The sequence below is a fragment of the Lagopus muta genome, chromosome 32 (genome assembly GCF_023343835.1).
Source record: "Lagopus muta isolate bLagMut1 chromosome 32, bLagMut1 primary, whole genome shotgun sequence".
Classification (NCBI taxonomy): domain Eukaryota; kingdom Metazoa; phylum Chordata; class Aves; order Galliformes; family Phasianidae; genus Lagopus; species Lagopus muta.
In genome coordinates, this window is record NC_064464.1 from 583,069 (window position 1) to 605,094 (window position 22,026).

The 22,026-nt window shown below is 57.6% G+C and overlaps 2 protein-coding genes across 3 annotated transcripts in view; one reads left to right on the plus strand and one right to left on the minus strand.

The window, feature by feature from the left end:
• LOC125686144 (uncharacterized) overlaps positions 1-22,026 on the plus strand; it is a 118,873-nt gene that overhangs the window by 39,747 nt on the left and 57,100 nt on the right. The window lies entirely within an intron of this gene.
• Positions 10,011-21,621, minus strand: LOC125686151 (uncharacterized). Of its 2 annotated transcripts, XM_048929866.1 has the most exons (6): positions 20,958-21,621; positions 20,726-20,788; positions 20,403-20,477; positions 10,341-10,652; positions 10,218-10,267; positions 10,011-10,036 (listed from the first exon to the last, which is right to left on the minus strand). In XM_048929866.1, the coding sequence occupies exons 1-5, from the start codon at positions 21,184-21,186 to the stop codon at positions 10,227-10,229; spliced, it is 720 nt and encodes a 239-aa protein (XP_048785823.1). In that variant the 5' UTR covers positions 21,187-21,621; the 3' UTR covers positions 10,011-10,036; positions 10,218-10,226. The 2 variants fall into 2 exon arrangements, 1 of the variants encoding a protein (XP_048785823.1); XR_007373683.1 differs by lacking the exons at positions 20,403-20,477; positions 20,726-20,788; positions 20,958-21,621 and adding exons at positions 10,931-11,017; positions 11,262-11,323.

Below are 22,026 nucleotides of genomic sequence, written 5' to 3' on the forward strand. Positions count from 1 at the left end.
TCCAATTCTCCATGCCTCTCTCCGTCTCTCAGGACCTGAACACAAAGCACGAAAATACATTGCAGACAAACAAAGGACTGAACTGAACGGACTTTGGGTGAAGTCAATACAGACAACAGCCACCCCTGGGACGCCTGTGGGGCTCCAGCACGGCAGGCAGCCAAGGATTTTGGCCCGGCCTTCCCTGCAGGCACTTCTGCACCCAAAGGCTGAGGACAACTTTCCATCACACGCTGCCATCTACGCAGCTGCGGAGCAGAGTTATGCAAGTTCCAGAGCTGCCAGGTGGGCAGCTGGCTGGCGCTCAGCATCCCAGCACCATCTCAGCACCATTCCAACACATCCCACACCATCACAGAACATCCCAGCACCATCTCAGCACCATTCCAGCACATCCCACACCATCACAGAACATCCCAGCACAACCCAGCACATCCCAGCCCCATACCAGCACCATCCAAGGACACCCCAGCACCATTCCACAACATCCCAGCATACCCCAGCCACATCCCAGCAAAATCACATCACAATCCCACACCATCCCAGCACATCCCAACACCATCGCAACACATTCCCACATGATCCCAGCACATGTCAGCACCATCACAGCACATCCCAGTACCATCCCAGCACCACCCCACGCCATCCCAGTTCATCCCACACCATCTCAGCACATCCCAGAACCATCCCAGCACAATCCAGCACCATTCAAGCACATCCCAGCACATACCAGAACCATCCAAGCATATGTCAGCCCAGCCCAGCACATCCCAGCACCATCCCAGCCCCATCCTACGCCAACCCAGTTCATCCCACACCATCTCAGCACATCCCAGAACCATCCCAGCACAATCCAGCACCATTCAAGCACATCCCAGCACATGCCCAGCACATCCCAGAACATCCCAGCAACATCCCAGCAAGTCCAAGCACATCACAGCAAATCCCAGCATCATCCCACACAATCCCTGCACATCCCAGCACCATCCCAGCTGCATCCCCCACCATGCCAGCACAACCCAGACATCCCATACTATTCCTCACGATCCCAGCACCTCCCAGCCCCGCCACACACCATCCCACACCATCACAGAACATCCCAGCACCATCTCAGCACATCCCACACCATGACAGAACATCCCAGCATGTCCAAGGATGATCCCACCACATCCCAGCACATCTCATCCCAGCCGCTGCATCCCACAACATCCCAACACTTCGCAGCACAACCCAGCACCAGCCCACCACATCCCAGCCCCATCCCAGCACCATCGCAGGACATCCCAGCACCAGCCCACCGCTTCACAGCAAATCCCAGCACCATCCCAGAACACCCCAGCACATCACAGCACATCCCAGCCTCATCGCAGTACCATCCCAGCACCTTCCCACACCATCCCACACCATCCCAGCACAACCCAGAACCTTTCGACACCTTCCCAGCTCATTCCATCACATCCCACCACATCCCAGCATCATCCCACGTCATCCCTGCACAACCCAGCACCATCCCAGTACATCCCAGCACCGTCCCAGTGCATCCCAGCAACATCCCAGCCCCATCCTAGTACATCCCAGCACATCACTGCCACATCACAAGCCCCATCCCACACCATCTCACGCCATCACAGAACATCCCAGCACATCCCAGACCCATACCAGACCCATCCCAGTACGTCCCAGCACATCCCACCACCATCCCATCACAATCCCACACCATCCCAGCACATCCCAAGACATTCCCACACCATCCAAGCACATGCCAGAACATCCCAGTTCCATGCCGGCACATCCCAGTACATCCCAGCTCATCCCACACCATCCCAGCCCAACCCAGACATCCCATACTATTCCACACCATCCCAGCACCATCCCAGCACCATTCTAGCACCTCCTAGCCCCATCACACACCCTCCTCACCATCCCAGCACATCCTAGCACCATGCAAGGACATCCCAGCCCGTCCCAGCAAATCCCAGCCCCATCCTAGCCTCATCCCAGTATATTGCAGCACATCCCTGCCCATCCTAAAACCATCCCAGCACATCCCAGCATACCACAGAACCATCCCTACCCATCCCAGAACCATCCCATCACATCTTATCCCAGCTGCTGAATCCCAGAACATCCCACCACTTCGCAGCACATTCCAGCACCATCCCACAACACCCCAGCCCATCCCAGCCCCTTCCCAGCACAACCCAGCACGTCCCACACAATTCAACACCATCCCAGCCCCATCCCAGCACATTCCCACACCATTCCAGGACATCCCAGCACATTCCAGCCCCACCCCACAACATCCCAGCAAGTCCAGGCACCGTCCCAGCACATCCCACCAAATCCCAGCACCAAACCAGCATCATCCCAGCACATCTGAGTACCATCCCAGCACAACCCAGACATCCCAAACTATTCCTCACAATCCCAGCACCATCGCAGCACAACCCAGACATCCCATACTATTCCTCACTATCCCAGCACCTCCCAGCCCCATCACACACCATCCCACACCATCACAGAAAATCCCAGCACCATCCCACAACTCCCCAGCATGTCCAAGGATGATCCCAGCACATCCCAGCACATCACATCCCAGCCGCTGCATCCCACAACATCCCACCACTTCACAGCACAACCCAGCACCAGCCCACCACATCCCAGCCCCATCCCAGCACCATCGCAGGACATCCCAGCACCAGCCCACCGCTTCACAGCAAATCCCAGAACCATCCCACACCTTACCAGCACATCCCAGCCTCATTGCAGTACCATCCCAGCTCATCCGAACACATCCCAGCTCATTCCAGCACATCCCAGAACCATCCCACGTCATCCCTGCACAACCCAGCATCACTCCAGAACATGCCAGTACATCCCTGCACAACCCAGATATCCCATACTATTCCACACGACCCCAGCACCATTCCAGCACCTCCCAGCCCCATCACACATCCTCCACACCTCCATCACAGCACAAACCAGCACCATCCCAGCGGCATCCCACACCATCCCAGTACATTGCAGCACCATCCCACAACATGCCAGCCTGTCCCAGCCCCATCCCAGCACAACCCAGCACGTTCCACACAACTACATACCATCCCAGCACGTCCCAGCCCCATCCCAGCCCCATCCAAGGACATCCCACCAAATCCCAGCACCAAAACTGCATCATTGCAGCTCATCCCATCACATCTGAGCACCATTCCAGCACAACCCAGACATCCAATACTACCCAACATGATCCCAGCCCCATCCCAGCACCATTCCAGCACCTCCCATCCGCATCACATATCATCCCACACAATCACAGAACATACCAGTGCATCCCAGCACATCCGAGCCCCATCCCAGTACGTCCCAGCACATCCCACCACCATCCCATCACAATCCCACACCATCCCAGCACATCCCAAGACATTCCCACACCATCCAAGCACATACCAGAACATCCCAGTTCCATGCCAGCACATCCCAGTATGTCCGAACACATCCCAGCCCATCCCAGGCCAATCCTAGCACATCCCAACACATCCCAGCCCTATCCCAGCACCTGTATCCCACCCATGTATCTAGAAACTCAGCTTCCCCAGTCCGTCAGTGAACAGACACAAAGACACCCACCGTGTGCTGCCTTCTCCTCCACCATTTCCTTCAGGACATGGCAGAGCCTCTGCGGATATTCTCCAATTCTCCATGCCTCTCTCCGTCTCTCAGGACCTGAACACAAAGCACGAAAATACATTGCAGACAAACAAAGGACTGAACTGAACGGACTTTGGGTGAAGTCAATACAGACAACAGCCACCCCTGGGACGCCTGTGGGGCTCCAGCATGGCAGGCAGCCAAGGATTTTGGCCCGGCCTTCCCTGCAGGCACTTCTGCACCCAAAGGCTGACGACAACTTTCCATCACACGCTGCCATCTACGCAGCTGCGGAGCAGAGTTATGCAAGTTGCAGAGCTGCCAGGTGGGCAGCTGGCTGGCGCTCAGCATCCCAGCACCATCTCAGCACCATTCCAACACATCCCACACCATCACAGAACATCCCAGCACCATCTCAGCACCATTCCAGCACATCCCACACCATCACAGAACATCCCAGCACAACCCAGCACATCCCAGCCCCATACCAGCACCATCCAAGGACACCCCAGCACCATTCCACAACATCCCAGCATACCCCAGAACCATCCCAGTACTTCCCAGCCACATCCCAGCAAAATCACATCACAATCCCACACCATCCCAGCACATCCCAACACCATCGCAACACATTCCCACATGATCCCAGCACATGTCAGCACCATCACAGCACATCCCAGTACCATCCCAGCACCACCCCACGCCATCCCAGTTCATCCCACACCATCTCAGCACATCCCAGAACCATCCCAGCACAATCCAGCACCATTCAAGCACATCCCAGCACATACCAGAACCATCCAAGCATATGTCAGCCCAGCCCAGCACATCCCAGCACCATCCCAGCCCCATCCTACGCCAACCCAGTTCATCCCACACCATCTCAGCACATCCCAGAACCATCCCAGCACAATCCAGCACCATTCAAGCACATCCCAGCACATGCCCAGCACATCCCAGAACATCCCAGCAACATCCCAGCAAGTCCAAGCACATCACAGCAAATCCCAGCATCATCCCACACAATCCCTGCACATCCCAGCACCATCCCAGCTGCATCCCCCACCATGCCAGCACAACCCAGACATCCCATACTATTCCTCACGATCCCAGCACCTCCCAGCCCCGCCACACACCATCCCACACCATCACAGAACATCCCAGCACCATCTCAGCACATCCCACACCATGACAGAACATCCCAGCATGTCCAAGGATGATCCCACCACATCCCAGCACATCTCATCCCAGCCGCTGCATCCCACAACATCCCATCACTTCGCAGCACAACCCAGCACCAGCCCACCACATCCCAGCCCCATCCCAGCACCATCGCAGGACATCCCAGCACCAGCCCACCGCTTCACAGCAAATCCCAGAACCATCCCAGAACACCCCAGCACATCACAGCACATCCCAGCCTCATCGCAGTACCATCCCAGCACCTTCCCACACCATCCCACACCATCCCAGCACAACCCAGAACCTTTCGACACCTTCCCAGCTCATTCCATCACATCCCACCACATCCCAGCATCATCCCACGTCATCCCTGCACAACCCAGCACCATCCCAGTACATCCCAGCACCGTCCCAGTGCATCCCAGCAACATCCCAGCCCCATCCTAGTACATCCCAGCACATCACTGCCACATCACAAGCCCCATCCCACACCATCTCACGCCATCACAGAACATCCCAGCACATCCCAGACCCATACCAGACCCATCCCAGTACGTCCCAGCACATCCCACCACCATCCCATCACAATCCCACACCATCCCAGCACATCCCAAGACATTCCCACACCATCCAAGCACATGCCAGAACATCCCAGTTCCATGCCGGCACATCCCAGTACATCCCAGCTCATCCCACACCATCCCAGCCCAACCCAGACATCCCATACTATTCCACACCATCCCAGCACCATCCCAGCACCATTCTAGCACCTCCTAGCCCCATCACACACCCTCCTCACCATCCCAGCACATCCTAGCACCATGCAAGGACATCCCAGCCCGTCCCAGCAAATCCCAGCCCCATCCTAGCCTCATCCCAGTATATTGCAGCACATCCCTGCCCATCCTAAAACCATCCCAGCACATCCCAGCATACCACAGAACCATCCCTACCCATCCCAGAACCATCCCATCACATCTTATCCCAGCTGCTGAATCCCAGAACATCCCACCACTTCGCAGCACATTCCAGCACCATCCCACAACACCCCAGCCCATCCCAGCCCCTTCCCAGCACAACCCAGCACGTCCCACACAATTCAACACCATCCCAGCCCCATCCCAGCACATTCCCACACCATTCCAGGACATCCCAGCACATTCCAGCCCCACCCCACAACATCCCAGCAAGTCCAGGCACCGTCCCAGCACATCCCACCAAATCCCAGCACCAAACCAGCATCATCCCAGCACATCTGAGTACCATCCCAGCACAACCCAGACATCCCAAACTATTCCTCACAATCCCAGCACCATCGCAGCACCATCCCAGCACATCACAGCCACATCACGTCCCAGCCCCATCCCACACCATCTCACGCCATGCCAGCACATCCCAGCTCCATCCCAGCACCAACTCAGCATATCCCAGCACATTCCAGCCCCATCCCAGAACATCCCAGTACATCCCACCACATCCCAGCCCCATCCCTGCACCATTCCATACCATCCAACCACCATCCCAGCACATCACACCCACATCACATCACATCCCAGCCCCATCCATGCACCTCCAAGCCCCATCCCAGCCACATCCCAGCACCAGCCCAGCACATCCCAGCACCATCCCAGTTCCAACCCAACAAATCCCAGTACGTCCCAGCACATCCCAGCACAACCCAGCAGCCGCAGCCACATACGAGCAGAGAGCGTGAGATGAAGGCTGGCGACTCACCTCTGGCATCCAGCCCAGGCTCAGCAACAGGACTCCGCTTCGGTGCTTCACCGAGAGGACCTGCAGGCACAGCTGTGATCAGACACAGGTGAGGACAGCTTCCGCTGCACCTTGGCGCCTGCTCTTTCTGCAGTGACCTGCGAGGACTGGCAGCAGGTCGGGGAAAGACATGGCCCAAACGGCAAACCAAAGAGTGGCAAGGGCTGCTTTCCCACTGAAATGGGACAGTTCCCCATGGAAAGAAACACTCAGGACTGCTCTGTGTACAGAACAGGGCCTTCAAGGCACAAAGAGACCTGAAAGACCTTTGCAGGCTCTTAAGTGCCTGCATAAACTACGACAGCGTCAATTCTTCCTGCCTTCGAGGACCCTCACAACTTACCTCTGGTTTCCCCTGAGGCACAAAAGCAGCATCCACCCAATCCTCTGGATAAGGAGCATCAGCGCCCTCATCTAGAATCAAGAACAGGGGAGCCACGTTCCCATGGCACGTCGAGATCTCCTTTTCCCCTAGGGAAAAGGACTGGGGAAGGCTCAGGTAAGGCAATGGGCGACTCGGGCCGTGATTGCCAAGGCTGCAGAGCGGCCAGGGCGACCTGGAGCCTGGCACTGGGCAGCTTCCCAAATGCTCTCTGCAGGCCACGTGCAATGCGCTGCTGGGACCGCTCGTGAGGGCACACAGCCATCAGGGCTTTCGTACTGGGAAATCCCTGCTGCATCTCACACTAAAGCTTCTTCAGCCACATTTTCCCTTCAAGCCTCCTCACCCCACCCCCTCTCCCCTCCCCTCCCCTCCCTTCCATTTTCTCCTTCCTCTTGTCCTTCCCCTGCCCTCCCCTCCCCCCTCTTTTCTCCCTTTCCCCTCCCCTTCCCCCTTGCCTTATGCCCAACTTTCCTCTCTTGCTCTTCACGGAATTCGTCTGGATTCTCCTGCCTTTTGCTGCTACTCTCGCCTGGCTTTCCTTTGCAATGCTGTGCGTTGCTCTCTCCGTATTTCTTGCCAGCCATTCTTCTCTTAGCTCTTATTCTTCACTTTTTACTTGGCTTTTTCTCGTTATCTTTTTTCCTTTTGTTTTTACAGACATCTGTACAACCACGTTCTCCTATATCCTCCCCCAGCCCCATACATCCCTCCCCACAGCTCTCCCCAGCCCCTGGAGCCCCTCCACAAACCCCCCCAAGAGCCGCCCCAAAGAAGCCGTGTGCTGAGCTGCAGCCGTACATCTCAGTCCGGGGAGCTGGGAACTGGGGCCACAAGGACAGGAATGTTTCCCTATAGCACCATGTCCCCACAGAACCCCCTCACCGCCCTCTATTGCCCCAAATCCCCCAGACCCACCCCTGCACCCCATATACCCCAATCCCCTGCCACAGCCCACTCCAGCCCCCTGTGCCTCCCTGCACCCCAACAGCCTTCTGCAGCCCCCCGCAGCCCTCCCCAGCTCCCCACAGCTTCCTCGCCCCCTCTATTGCCCCATCAGCCCCCTCTATCTCTCCCACAGCTCCCGGGAGCCCCATACCGATCCCACATCCACCCCATATCCTCAGTCCGTCCCATATATATCCCACTTCCCCACACCCCATCCTGTCTCCATCCACATCCCCACATCCCAGCCCCTCACCCCATACGGAGGTGGCTGATGGCCGCGCACGCTTCCTTCTCTGTCCCGGTGCCGCTCTTCGTCCATCCCGCTGTGCTCGCACCACTCCCTTCGTGCCGCGGCTCCGTCTCGGTGCTGCCCGGAGCTCCGGCGCGCAGCGGCTGTGTGACCAGCACCGTCTGAGGGGAGAGCCGACTGTCAACGGCCGTTCCCGCGCGCTGCGCCTCAGCCAATCGGAGCCGGCGGAGCTGCCGCTGGCCAATGAGAGGCACGAACGGGCCGGAACTGGCCCTGACCAATGAGTGGCCGGAGGCGGGACGGAGCTGCAGCTGGCCAATGAGAGGCACGAACGGGCCGGAACTGGCCCTGACCGATGAGAGTCCGGAGGCGGCGTGGAGCTGTGATGGTGGAGGGGCTCGCAGTGTTTTTGTGGCAGAAAATCCCAGATTTCAAGGGAACGCCTGGGATTGCTGGCAGAAAACCCTTTAATCCCGGTTTTTCCCCCAAAATCTGGGGTTTTCTACCAGAAGTCCCTGTTTTTCACCTTTAATGTGGCTTTTTCTCCCAGAAATCCTGGTCTTTCCCCAAAAATGTGAGGTTTTCTCCCAGAAATCCCTGTTTTCCCCTTCAATCTGGGGTTTTCTCCTAGAAATCTTTGTTTTTCCCCTTAAATCAAAGGTTTTCTCCCAGAAATCCCTGTTTTTCCCATTACATGTATCTTTTTGTCCCAGAAATCCCTGTTTTTCCCCTTACATCTGGGATTTTTTCCCATTAATCCCTGTTTTTCCCATTACATGTATCTTTTTGTCCCAGAAATCCCTGTTTTTCCCATTAAATCTGGGATTTTCTCCCATTAATCCCTGGTTTTCCCATTAAATGTGGCTTTTTCTCCCAGAAAACTTTGTTTTTTCCCATTAAAGCTGGGATTTTCTCCCATTAATCCCTTTTTTCCCCCTTAAATCTGGGGTTTCCTTCCAGAAATCCCTGTTTTTCCCCTTCAATGTCCCTTTTTTCCCATGACAGCGTCCCTGCTCCAGTGCCACCCTTATTGTAACAGACTTCTGCCATCCGTCCCATCTCAACTCTCTCACTCTTTGCCCTTCTTTCTCGCAGCCCCCCTCCAGACACCAAAGGCCAGAAGAAGAACAGGGCAGCACACCCAAAAACAAAAAAACACAGAACCATGGCAGTGTCCATCTCTACTGGTGATGTTTTTTATTGACCACAACCCGAGTTGGAGTTGGGTGGCCCTCGGAGCGCTGCCTGCTGGTGCTGCTCCTCTCAGTCGTTCAGCTGCAGCTTCTGCATCATCTCCACCAGGCTGTTCATGGCGGAGGACTGGAAAGAAACAGAGCGAGTGTAGGAACAGGACAGAAACAATGTGGGCAGATCTCCTTCAGAAAGGCTGATCAGTGCACTTGCAGAACGGCCCCATGCAGCACAGCACGTTCCTGCCATTCAGGTCACTGGCGTTACTTCCCACAGCAGCTGCCTATGCTAAGATTCCTGCTCTGCTGGGGGAAATGAGGTTTCCAAGGTCGCAGTGCTCGACATGGCAAGGCTCTTTATGGCAGCAAAACCCTCCGGCCGTTACCAACGGTGTCCTTCTGAAGGCAGAGGAAGGCACCCAAGCTCCCCTGGGCAGCTCCAACTGACAGCGTGATTTCCTCAGACACACAGCTGGGTGTTTCTCTGGGACATCACTGCCCTCAGGACATTACAGCATCCGTCACGGCTGTCAGACAGAGGCACTGAGAGCAACGAGAGCCATGTCTGTGCTCCCCAAGGACTCACCTCTGCACGTGCAGCTGCAGCCCTGAGGGAAGCCTTCTTCAGTTCCCTTCTCCTCTCTTTCTGTCGTCGTCTTCTTGCTATAAAGCAAGAATAAAAATGAATTCATGCCGTCAGCAGCAGAACGGTGTAATCATGGGTGCCACAAAAGAAGGCAGAAAAAAGACCGGGGAAATTTGAGCAGGAAGCCTCTCAGGGAATGACATTTCCAGGGGGACAAACAGAAGACCAGCGTGCGGTTAAAGAGACGGGGTTACATACTGTGGCACCTCACTGCCTTGGGACTTTGGAGGCTTCAACTCTTTTCCCCTCTGCAGAGAAGGAAAAAGCAAAGCCAACCCTGTGCAGCCTCGGTGTGCTCGAGAAGGGCAGCAGCCTGCTTACCTGTCAGCTTGGGGCTCCGTGCTGCAGCAGGCCCAGGCTGTGCTGCTGGAGCCAGCACGCTGCCTCCGCTCTGACCTCTGGCTCTTTTGCAGGCAGGCAGCTGCGCTGTTTGCAGCTCTTCTTCCAAGCCCTTGCGTTTGCATCCAGCCAGGGACTCAGAGACAGAGCGGGGGCACACGGCAGGGGCAGGTCTTCCCCCCGAGCTGGGACCTGCTGATGGAGGAAGCCCCCCAGCCTGGAGACGAGCTCTCCCAGAAAGCACTTCCTGCACCGCTTTCGGGTCGATCTTTCCCTCGGACTCAGCACCTCTGTCTGTTATAATCAAGAAAAGAGAAGCAAGGAGATACAACGAGAGTCCAGTGCTACTTCCAGTCTGCACAATGGGCCACGATACCAGGAAATCTGCAGTAAGGAATCTTAGCATCTTGGGTGAACGTTGGGTTGAGATTACAAAACGGGACAGGAAGGTAACAGTAGATCCCAGGGATTAATACCTCAAGCAACACACAACAACGTCAGTCCCAGAAAGAACAGAGAGCCCAGCTAGAAAGACAGTGCCCCAAACCCAGGTGCCTGCTGGGTGTCTGTACCTCTCTTGGGTGCTGTGCCACACTCAGTGCTTCTGCCTTGCCTTTCTGCAAGGCTGCGCTTGGCTGGAAGGCTGCTTGCATCAGCTTCTGACAGAAAGGAAACAGAGACATGAAGAGCATCTCTTTGGAGGAACATTTTAGCACAGTCAACCAAACTTCTGGTCTTCAAGTGTAGTTTCTTCAATTCCCTTTCCGCTGCTGCAGCCTTGTGCCACTTGTGCAGTCAGCACAGATCTGCAGTGCCCTTTCCTCTCTCCTCCATCACACGCAGCCCTGCATGCAGCCCTCCTTAGAGGCAGCACCCACAGCACAGCTCACAGGAGCTCCTTACCTGGGGAGGCTTTCCGTTTCCCCCCGTGCCCAGCACCATCCCATGGACGCGCAGGCTCCGTCCCTGCAACGACAGATGGAGTGTGATTGCACAGACACCAGGAGCAGCACTGTCCTGTCAGCCCACACCCAGCCCCAAAACCAGAAGATGCTGTTCTACAGCCAGAGCAGAAACTGGTGTTTAAACTGCACTGTGCTTACACAGAGCAGTACTGCTCTCCTTCCTGTCAGATGGCAGCAGAGGAACCCCGGACTGCCTGACAGCTCTGCATTCTGCAGAGCAAAGCTGCACCAGCAAACAAAACGCTACCGGGTGCAAACGTCGAGACACGGATCTCTTGTCCCTAGAGGGAATGCACTCAGCTCTGAGCAGCACCACCACTCATACACAGACTTCTGTCTCACTGCTGCCATCAGCTGTTGCTGTCGGCCTTTCTAATGCTTCCACCATGGTTACTGGACATCCCTGCAGCACTGCAGCCGCTCAGAAGTAATACTCAACATTCATTCCTCCATCCTCCATGACAGAGGACTGCAGAAACTCACTTTTGGGTGGCAGTGAGGACGGCCCGTCCCCATTGCGCCCCTCTGTGCGCTGCCAGGCGCCGTGGGATCTCTGCTCCCAAACGCGGGGAACCGCGCCGTGCTGCTTCTGAGGAGAGAAAGAAGAAACGTTGGAGGGAACGGGCAGCCGAGGTTTGCACGGAGCTTCCAGGTCGTGCCAGAGATGGGATGGCAGAGTGCTGAGATGTTCGTGATCACTGAGGGAAAACACGGCCTGAGCCATGCCCATGCTATTAGCCCAGGCTGTCAGCCAGCGCAGAACCCAACCAGTTCCTGAGGTCCCAAAGGACCAGCAGGGCTCCCCCCGCTCCACCCCTTCCCCTTGAAAACAGAAACAAAGGAAGAAACACCAAGCAAAAGATACCCAGCCCTACCTTTGCTCTCACACAGCGGGAACTGGAGCCGCGCTCGTCTCCATGCTGAGACATGACGGCTGAAGTCTCAGAGGAAGCCCAAGCTCCGATGGCTCTCTGCACAGGAACTTCCCCCGCTCCTGGAAAGAGCTGGCTTCACTCTTCCTCGATGCCCAAAATCTCCTTTTGGACAGGAACCCTGCAGAAAGCATCCACCAGTGAAAAATCAGGAGGAAGAAGCATCTTCCCAGCTTTCTTCTGCCATGCCATGCAGTCTCTTGAGGAGGGCAGCGTCTGGAAGGCAGCGGGCTGCGAGAGCTGCCTGCCACCAGGTCCCGTTTGGGTCTGACTGCCACGGCTTGTGTCAGCAAGCGCCCTTCTCCATCTCCTCAACAGCTCTGCACCCAGCCACCCGTGGGGCAGGGGGCACGAGCTGTGCTCTGAGAAGCCTGTGCTCTCCTTGCTTTTCAATGTCGGATGTGAAGGCAGGGGCTCAGCAGTGAATTTCCAGGGGAGGAAGGACATCTCATCATCCTCACCGAAACGTGGGATGGAATCTCAGCAAGAACCATTTCCCCTGCAAACAGCCGTGCTGAGGGGCACCGCCGGAGCTGGGAACTGCTCCCCAGCCCAGCTTTTCTGCTGATATCTCCCGGCACCCAGCCAGCACCAAACCCAGCTCACCTGGTCAGCCTGCTCAGCCGGAGCGGTGCCCAGCTGACGCACACGCCGCAGCGCTGCTCCCAGTGGGCTCTCAAAGGACGATCCCTCAAGAAAAGCACAGAGCTCAGTCTCGGTGTGCACCACGCTCACCAGAGCAACAACTCTCTGCTCTCCAGCGGTGGCACAAACGCTTCCAGCCCAGCAACCATTGTGCCCTCAGCGAGTGCCTGCATCACCGCTGTGCTTGCATAGTAAGCGAAGGAAATGGACGCCTCCCAGATCCAAATTATAGGAAACCTGGGACTCACCCAATGGGTTGAATGGGGTTAATTGAATGGGGGTTAATTGAAGTAAAGCAACAGAGAAGTGAAGACGACCCTTGTGCAGCCCAGTAAAAACACAGTATGGCCTCGTCGTGGTCAGCGGGGTCCCAGAGGAACCAGTAGGAGCTGGGAGGAGTGCACAGCAGTAGGGACCAGAAAAGTGCAGCATGGCCAAGTGAAAACCAGTAAGGAGCAGCATGGCCTCAGAGCGGTCCGTGGAGCCCTATAGGAATCAGCAGAGAGCAACAGGAAGGCACAGCTGTGCCCAGGGCCGGTGCCGGCCTCTGCCTCTGGCTTTGGGCTCTCGGCCTGGTGCCGGCCTCTCGGGCTGTGCGTCAGGCCTAGGCCTGGTGCCGGCCTTTCAGGACTGGCTTTAGGCTCCATGGCCGTTGCCAGCCCGCCCGGCTGTAGGTGTGGCTGTCAGCCCCGGCTCCGGCGCTGCCCCTGTGGCTGTAACCGCGGCATTATGGCCCAGGGCTGGTGCTGGCTCTCTGGCTGGAGCTTCAGACTTCAGGCCCGAAGCTGTGGCTCCAGTGCTGTGGCTCCAGGTTTAGGCCCAGGGCCAGTGCAGCCTCTCTGGCTGGGCTTCAACCCAGGGTTGGTGCAGGCCGCTCAAGCTGTGGCTTCAGGTCCCTTGGCCGGTGCCAGTCTCTCTGGCTGTGTGTTTAGGCCCCAGGGCCACTCCCGGCTTCTCTGGCAGCATCTTTAGGCCCAGGGCGTGTGCCAGCCTCTAACTGTGGCTGTGGCTGTGAGCCCCTGGGCTGGATGCAGCCTTTGGGGCTCTGGCCCAAAGTCACCAGGGCTGGTACCAAATTGTAAGAAAACATGAGGGCCGCCCAATGGCATTATGTGAAGTAACAAAACAGAAATTAAGATGGCTCTCCCTTGTTTTTCCCCTTAAATGTGGCTTTTTTCTCACAAAAATCCGTTTTTCCCCTTAAATGTTGGGTTTTCTCCCAGAAATCCCTGTTTTTCCCCCAAAATGTGGGCGTGGGGACCTGGGGGGCTGTGACACGGCACAAACGACTGCAGGCAGAGGGATGTAGCAAATGGAATGCACAGCTTTTAATAATGTATCATAAGAAACAATGAGTAACAGAAACAACACTATTGCTAAAATTCCCATCCCACAGTAAGCAGAGCAGCCAGACAACGTCCCATCCCACTGCTGTGCTGACTCTGGAGGACGGCTCGGTTGTGGAGGGGAGAGATGGGGCCGCTGGCGGTGCCCCTGGAACGCTGCCGCTGCTGCCTGGTGCTGCGGGCCAGCAAGGAGCGCAGGGTTACGGGTAGCCGTACTGGTCGGCGATGGCCATGTCTATCTCCCGCTGCACCAGGAACTGCACGGGGCCGATCTTCATCTGCTGGGCCGCCCGCTGCCGCTCTTCCTGGGCCAGCTTCTTCATGCGCTCCCGCTCGGGCCGCTGCTCGGCTGTGATGGGCAGCGACTCCTCCATCACCAGCGGTATTACACCGCCACCCGCCTGCGGCGCCACGCAGGGCACAAAGTCCACGGGGCGCCACGGCCGAGGCTGCTGCTGGTGCAGCGCTGGTGGTGGTGGTGGCGATGGGTCCCTCTGCAGTGCCGAGCTCCTCTGTGGGGACGGGCACGGGCAGCTCAGCGGTGCCTCCTTGGCAGCGCCCTCCTCCTGCACCGTGCTGCCTGGAGCTGTCGGCTCTGCCTTGAGCGCATGGCTGCCTTGGGGCTGGAGGGCAGCAGGGCCAGCGCTGACTGAGGGTTGGGGCTGCACAGAGGGTGGCTGGCGCACCGGGCCCACCGCAGTCACCCTCTGCCCCAGCGGGTGCACGGCCTGGATGCAGTCCTGCAGATGTTTGCGCAGTTCGGTGGCAGTGCCCGCTTGGCTGCCGCTGGCTCCTGCGCCGGCCCCAGGCAGCCTCCGTTGGCACGGCTGTTTGCGGCCTTTCCTTTCTGTTCTTTCCCCGCGGGGCGGCAGCTTCCTTTTCTTGGCAGGAGCGCTGCTGGTGGGCTGCTCCTGCTGGGAGCTCTCCCCTTCCTGCGGGGTGCCGGCAGGCGCAGGGCGCTTGGCCCCCCGCTTGGTGCTGCCCCTGTTCTTCTTGTCTGCCACCCGGCTGGGGACAGAGCCTGGCGACGGGGGCGAGTGAGCCTGAGCCTCCTGGGGCTGCCTTTGCTGCACCTCCTCGGTGGGCTGTGCGGTTTGCACTGAGGGAGGTGCGCTGACGGCCAGGGTGGTCGGCCGTGGGCTGAGCCGGGCGCTCGCTGGTGGCACGACGGGGCGCTGCTCCGACAGCCCGCACTGCAGCTCAGCCAGGAACCCGGGGGATGGAGGAAGCCCCCAGAAGGGGTCAGTGGGCGTCCCGGTGGCAGCCTGTGTGCTGAGCTCTCTGCTGTCCCCGGGGTTGGCAGGGAGCTCAGCGATCAAACATCCGGGGGCAGGGCTGCTGGGGTTCTCGTGGGGGACCTCAGCAGCTCTTGCCACGTCTGAAAATGCAAAAACATCCCCCAAATGGCCATGAGAGCCTTCTCACACCCACTGTGCAAACACACACCTGCAGCTCTGCAGCCCCAAACTCACCATTGATCCAAGAGAGCAAACCCTGGATGTCCGTGATGTCCTCCGGCACATCCGAGCTGCTCGCCACTGCTGGGAACAGCAAGAAAAAATGCCAAAGAGTCAATGCCAGCTCTCCTGTACCACGTTCACAGCAAGGGACCTTGGGTGAACGTTGGGTTCCCATTGTAAATCAGGACAGGAGAGGTAACTGTAAATCCCAGGGATTAAAACCCCAAGCAACACGCAGTGAGAACAGTCCCAGGAAAGAACAGGCAGAAAGCCTGACTAGAAAGACAGTGCACCAAACCCAGATGCCTGCTGTGTGTCTGTACCTCTCTTGGGTGCTGTGCCACACTCCTGGCTTTCCACATGGCTGCGCTTCAGGGGAAGGCCACTGGCATCAGCTTCTGACAGAAAGGAGACAAGAAAGACATGAAGAGCATCTCTTTGGAGGAAGATTTCAGCACTGCCAACCACAAACTTCTGGTCTTCAGCAGCAGTTTTGTCAATTTGCTTTTCTGCTGCTACAGCCTTGGGCCACTTGTGCAGTCAGCACAGAACTGCAGTCCCTTCCTCTCCCCTCCATCACACGCAGCCCTTCATGCAGCCCTGTTTAGAGGCAGTGCCCACACCGCAGCTCACAGGAGCTTCTTACCTGCGGAGGCTTTCCGTTTCCCCCCTTGCCCCGCACCGTTCCACAGATGCACAGGTTTTGTCCCTACAACAACAGATCGTGTGTTGATTTCACAGACACCAGCTGGCAGCACAAGTATTGTCCAGTAAGCCCATGTCCCCCCAGAAAACAGAAAGATGCTGCTTTGACATCCCAAACACAACTGATAGTTCACTTCTCACTGCCCCTTCCTGCACTCCACATGGATGCTTACTTGACATCGCCTGCAGCACTGCAATCTTCAGCTGCCTGGATTCCTGAGTTCTCCTTTTGGAGAGGAACCTACAGAAAGCATCAACAAGGGAAAAGCCATGAGGAAGAAGCATTTTCCCAGCTTTCTTCTGCCATGCAATGTCGTCTCTTGAGGAAGGCAATGCTTGGAAATCAGCTGGCTGCAAGAACTGCCTGCCCATCACTGGCTGCAGCTGGGGTCTGACTGCCATGGCTTCTGTCAGCAAGTGCCCCCAGGTCCCCTTTTCCCCCACAGGTGTGCTGACCGCCCATGTCCCCAGCTGAGCACCTGGCTCTCTGCCGTGACTTCAGCGCGGTTTGCTGAAGCACCTGCTGGGTATGGCACACCAAGCAACCCACGGAGCAGGGAGGCACAAGTTGCACCCTATGAAGTCTGCGCTCTGCTTCCTTTTGAAGGTCTGACATGAAGGTGGGGGCCCGGCAGCAATTTCCCAGGGGAGGAATGCCTTTTCATCATCCTCACTAAAACGTGGGATGCAATCTGAACAAGAACCCATTTTCCCTGGATACAGCCATGCAGAAGGGCACCGTTGGACCTGGGAGCTCCTCCCCAGCCCGACTTTTCTGCTGATATCTCCCGACACCCAGCCAGCACCAAACCCAGCTCACCTGGTCAGTCTGCTCAGCCGGAGCGGTGCCCAGCTGACGCACACGCCGCAGCGCTGCTCCCAGTGGGCTCTCAAAGGATGATCCCTCAAGAAAAGCACAGAGCTCAGTCTTGGTGTGCACCACGCTCACCAGAGCAACAGCTCTCTGCTCTCCAGCGGTGGCACAAACGCTTCCAGCCCAGCAACCATTGTGCCCTCAGCGAGTGCCTGCATCACCGCTGTGCTTGCATCATAAGCGAAGGAAATGGACGCCTCCCAGATCCAAATTATAGGAAACCTGGGACTCACCCAATGGGTTGAATGGGGTTAATTGAATGGGGGTTCATTGAAGTAAAGCAACAGAGAAGTGAAGACGACCCTTGTGCAGCCCAGTAAAAACGCAGTATGGCCTCGTCGTGGTCAGCGGGGTCCCAGAGGAACCAGTAGGAGCTGGGAGGAGTGCACAGCAGTAGGGACCAGAAAAGTGCAGCATGGCCAAGTGAAAACCAGTAAGGAGCAGCATGGCCTCAGAGCGGTCCGTGGAGCCCTATAGGAATCAGCAGAGAGCAACAGGAAGGCACAGCTGTGCCCAGGGCCGGTGCCGGCCTCTGCCTCTGGCTTTGGGCTCTCGGCCTGGTGCCGGCCTCTCGGGCTGTGCGTCAGGCCTAGGCCTGGTGCCGGCCTTTCAGGACTGGCTTTAGGCTCCATGGCCGTTGCCAGCCCGCCCGGCTGTAGGTGTGGCTGTCAGCCCCGGCTCTGGCGCTGCCCCTGTGGCTGTAACCGCGGCATTATGGCCCAGGGCTGGTGCTGGCTCTCTGGCTGGAGCTTCAGACTTCAGGCCCGAAGCTGTGGCTCCAGTGCTGTGGCTCCAGGTTTAGGCCCAGGGCCAGTGCAGCCTCTCTGGCTGGGCTTCAACCCAGGGTTGGTGCAGGCCGCTCAAGCTGTGGCTTCAGGTCCCTTGGCCGGTGCCAGTCTCTCTGGCTGTGTGTTTAGGCCCCAGGGCCACTCCCGGCTTCTCTGGCAGCATCTTTAGGCCCAGGGCGTGTGCCAGCCTCTAACTGTGGCTGTGGCTGTGAGCCCCTGGGCTGGATGCAGCCTTTGGGGCTCTGGCCCAAAGTCACCAGGGCTGGTACCAAATTGTAAGAAAACATGAGGGCCGCCCAATGGCATTATGTGAAGTAACAAAACAGAAATTAAGATGGCTCTCCCTTGTTTTTCCCCTTAAATGTGGCTTTTTTCTCACAAAAATCCGTTTTTCCCCTTAAATGTTGGGTTTTCTCCCAGAAATCCCTGTTTTTCCCCCAAAATGTGGGCGTGGGGACCTGGGGGGCTGTGACACGGCACAAACGACTGCAGGCAGAGGGATGTAGCAAATGGAATGCACAGCTTTTAATAATGTATCATAAGAAACAATGAGTAACAGAAACAACACTATTGCTAAAATTCCCATCCCACAGTAAGCAGAGCAGCCAGACAACGTCCCATCCCACTGCTGTGCTGACTCTGGAGGACGGCTCGGTTGTGGAGGGGAGAGATGGGGCCGCTGGCGGTGCCCCTGGAACGCTGCCGCTGCTGCCTGGTGCTGCGGGCCAGCGAGGAGCGCAGGGTTACGGGTAGCCGTACTGGTCGGCGATGGCCATGTCTATCTCCCGCTGCACCAGGAACTGCACGGGGCCGATCTTCATCTGCTGGGCCGCCTGCTGCCGCTCTTCCTGGGCCAGCTTCTTCATGCGCTCCCGTTCGGGCCGCTGCTCGGCTGTGATGGGCAGCGACTCCTCCATCACCAGCGGTATTACACCGCCACCCGCCTGCGGCGCCACGCAGGGCACAAAGTCCACGGGGCGCCACGGCCAAGGCTGCTGCTGGTGCAGCGCTGGTGGTGGTGGTGGTGGCGATGGGTCCCTCTGCAGTGCCGAGCTCCTCTGCGGGGACGGGCACGGGCAGCTCAGCGGTGCCTCCTTGGCAGCGCCCTCCTCCTGCACCGTGCTGCCTGGAGCTGTCGGCTCTGCCTTGAGCGCATGGCTGCCTTGGGGCTGGAGGGCAGCAGGGCCAGCGCTGACTGAGGGTTGGGGCTGCACAGAGGGTGGCTGGCGCACCGGGCCCACCGCAGTCACCCTCTGCCCCAGCGGGTGCACGGCCTGGATGCAGTCCTGCAGATGTTTGCGCAGTTCGGTGGCAGTGCCCGCTTGGCTGCCGCTGGCTCCTGCGCCGGCCCCAGGCAGCCTCCGTTGGCACGGCTGTTTGCGGCCTTTCCTTTCTGTTCTTTCCCCACGGGGCGGCAGCTTCCTTTTCTTGGCAGGAGCGCTGCTGGTGGGCTGCTCCTGCTGGGAGCTCTCCCCTTCCTGGGGGGTGCCGGCAGGCGCAGGGCGCTTGGCCCCCCGCTTGGTGCTGCCCCTGTTCTTCTTGTCTGCCACCCGGCTGGGGACAGAGCCTGGCGACGGGGGCGAGTGAGCCTGAGCCTCCTGGGGCTGCCTTTGCTGCACCTCCTCGGTGGGCTGTGCGGTTTGCACTGAGGGAGGTGCACTGACGGCCAGGGTGGTCGGCCGTGGGCTGAGCCGGGCGCTCGCTGGTGGCACGACGGGGCGCTGCTCCGACAGCCCGCACTGCAGCTCAGCCAGGAACCCGGGGGATGGAGGAAGCCCCCAGAAGGGGTCGGTGGGCGTCCCGGTGGCAGCCTGTGTGCTGAGCTCTCTGCTGTCCCCGGGGTTGGCAGGGAGCTCAGCGATCAAACATCCGGGGGCAGGGCTGCTGGGGTTCTCGTGGGGGACCTCAGCAGCTCTTGCCACGTCTGAAAATGCAAAAACATCCCCCAAATGGCCATGAGAGCCTTCTCACACCCACTGTGCAAACACACACCTGCAGCTCTGCAGCCCCAAACTCACCATTGATCCAAGAGAGCAAACCCTGGATGTCCGTGATGTCCTCCGGCACATCCGAGCTGCTCGCCACTGCTGGGAACAGCAAGAAAAAATGCCAAAGAGTCAATGCCAGCTCTCCTGTACCACGTTCACAGCAAGGGACCTTGGGTGAACGTTGGGTTCCCATTGTAAATCAGGACAGGAGAGGTAACTGTAAATCCCAGGGATTAAAACCCCAAGCAACACGCAGTGAGAACAGTCCCAGGAAAGAACAGGCAGAAAGCCTGACTAGAAAGACAGTGCACCAAACCCAGATGCCTGCTGTGTGTCTGTACCTCTCTTGGGTGCTGTGCCACACTCCTGGCTTTCCACATGGCTGCGCTTCAGGGGAAGGCCACTGGCATCAGCTTCTGACAGAAAGGAGACAAGAAAGACATGAAGAGCATCTCTTTGGAGGAAGATTTCAGCACTGCCAACCACAAACTTCTGGTCTTCAGCAGCAGTTTTGTCAATTTGCTTTTCTGCTGCTACAGCCTTGGGCCACTTGTGCAGTCAGCACAGAACTGCAGTCCCTTCCTCTCCCCTCCATCACACGCAGCCCTTCATGCAGCCCTGTTTAGAGGCAGTGCCCACACCGCAGCTCACAGGAGCTTCTTACCTGCGGAGGCTTTCCGTTTCCCCCCTTGCCCCGCACCGTTCCACAGATGCACAGGTTTTGTCCCTACAACAACAGATCGTGTGTTGATTTCACAGACACCAGCTGGCAGCACAAGTATTGTCCAGTAAGCCCATGTCCCCCCAGAAAACAGAAAGATGCTGCTTTGACATCCCAAACACAACTGATAGTTCACTTCTCACTGCCCCTTCCTGCACTCCACATGGATGCTTACTTGACATCGCCTGCAGCACTGCAATCTTCAGCTGCCTGGATTCCTGAGTTCTCCTTTTGGAGAGGAACCTACAGAAAGCATCAACAAGGGAAAAGCCATGAGGAAGAAGCATTTTCCCAGCTTTCTTCTGCCATGCAATGTCGTCTCTTGAGGAAGGCAATGCTTGGAAATCAGCTGGCTGCAAGAACTGCCTGCCCATCACTGGCTGCAGCTGGGGTCTGACTGCCATGGCTTCTGTCAGCAAGTGCCCCCAGGTCCCCTTTTCCCCCACAGGTGTGCTGACCGCCCATGTCCCCAGCTGAGCACCTGGCTCTCTGCCGTGACTTCAGCGCGGTTTGCTGAAGCACCTGCTGGGTATGGCACACCAAGCAACCCACGGAGCAGGGAGGCACAAGTTGCACCCTATGAAGTCTGCGCTCTGCTTCCTTTTGAAGGTCTGACATGAAGGTGGGGGCCCGGCAGCAATTTCCCAGGGGAGGAATGCCTTTTCATCATCCTCACTAAAACGTGGGATGCAATCTGAACAAGAACCCATTTTCCCTGGATACAGCCATGCAGAAGGGCACCGTTGGACCTGGGAGCTCCTCCCCAGCCCGACTTTTCTGCTGATATCTCCCGACACCCAGCCAGCACCAAACCCAGCTCACCTGGTCAGTCTGCTCAGCCGGAGCGGTGCCCAGCTGACGCACACGCCGCAGCGCTGCTCCCAGTGGGCTCTCAAAGGATGATCCCTCAAGAAAAGCACAGAGCTCAGTCTTGGTGTGCACCACGCTCACCAGAGCAACAGCTCTCTGCTCTCCAGCGGTGGCACAAACGCTTCCAGCCCAGCAACCATTGTGCCCTCAGCGAGTGCCTGCATCACCGCTGTGCTTGCATCATAAGCGAAGGAAATGGACGCCTCCCAGATCCAAATTATAGGAAACCTGGGACTCACCCAATGGGTTGAATGGGGTTAATTGAATGGGGGTTCATTGAAGTAAAGCAACAGAGAAGTGAAGACGACCCTTGTGCAGCCCAGTAAAAACGCAGTATGGCCTCGTCGTGGTCAGCGGGGTCCCAGAGGAACCAG

Coding starts and splice junctions, on each gene's coding strand:
- LOC125686151 (XM_048929866.1), bottom strand. CDS start 21,186: ATGGCAGTCAGACCCCAGCTGCAGCCAGTGATGGGCAGGCAGTTCTTG. Junction 20,789..20,957: donor AGTGCTGCAGGCGATGTCAA/GTAAGCATCCAT, acceptor CTGTTGTTGTAG/GGACAAAACCTGTGCATCTG. Junction 10,653..20,402: donor TGGCACAGCACCCAAGAGAG/GTACAGACACAC, acceptor TGATTATAACAG/ACAGAGGTGCTGAGTCCGAG.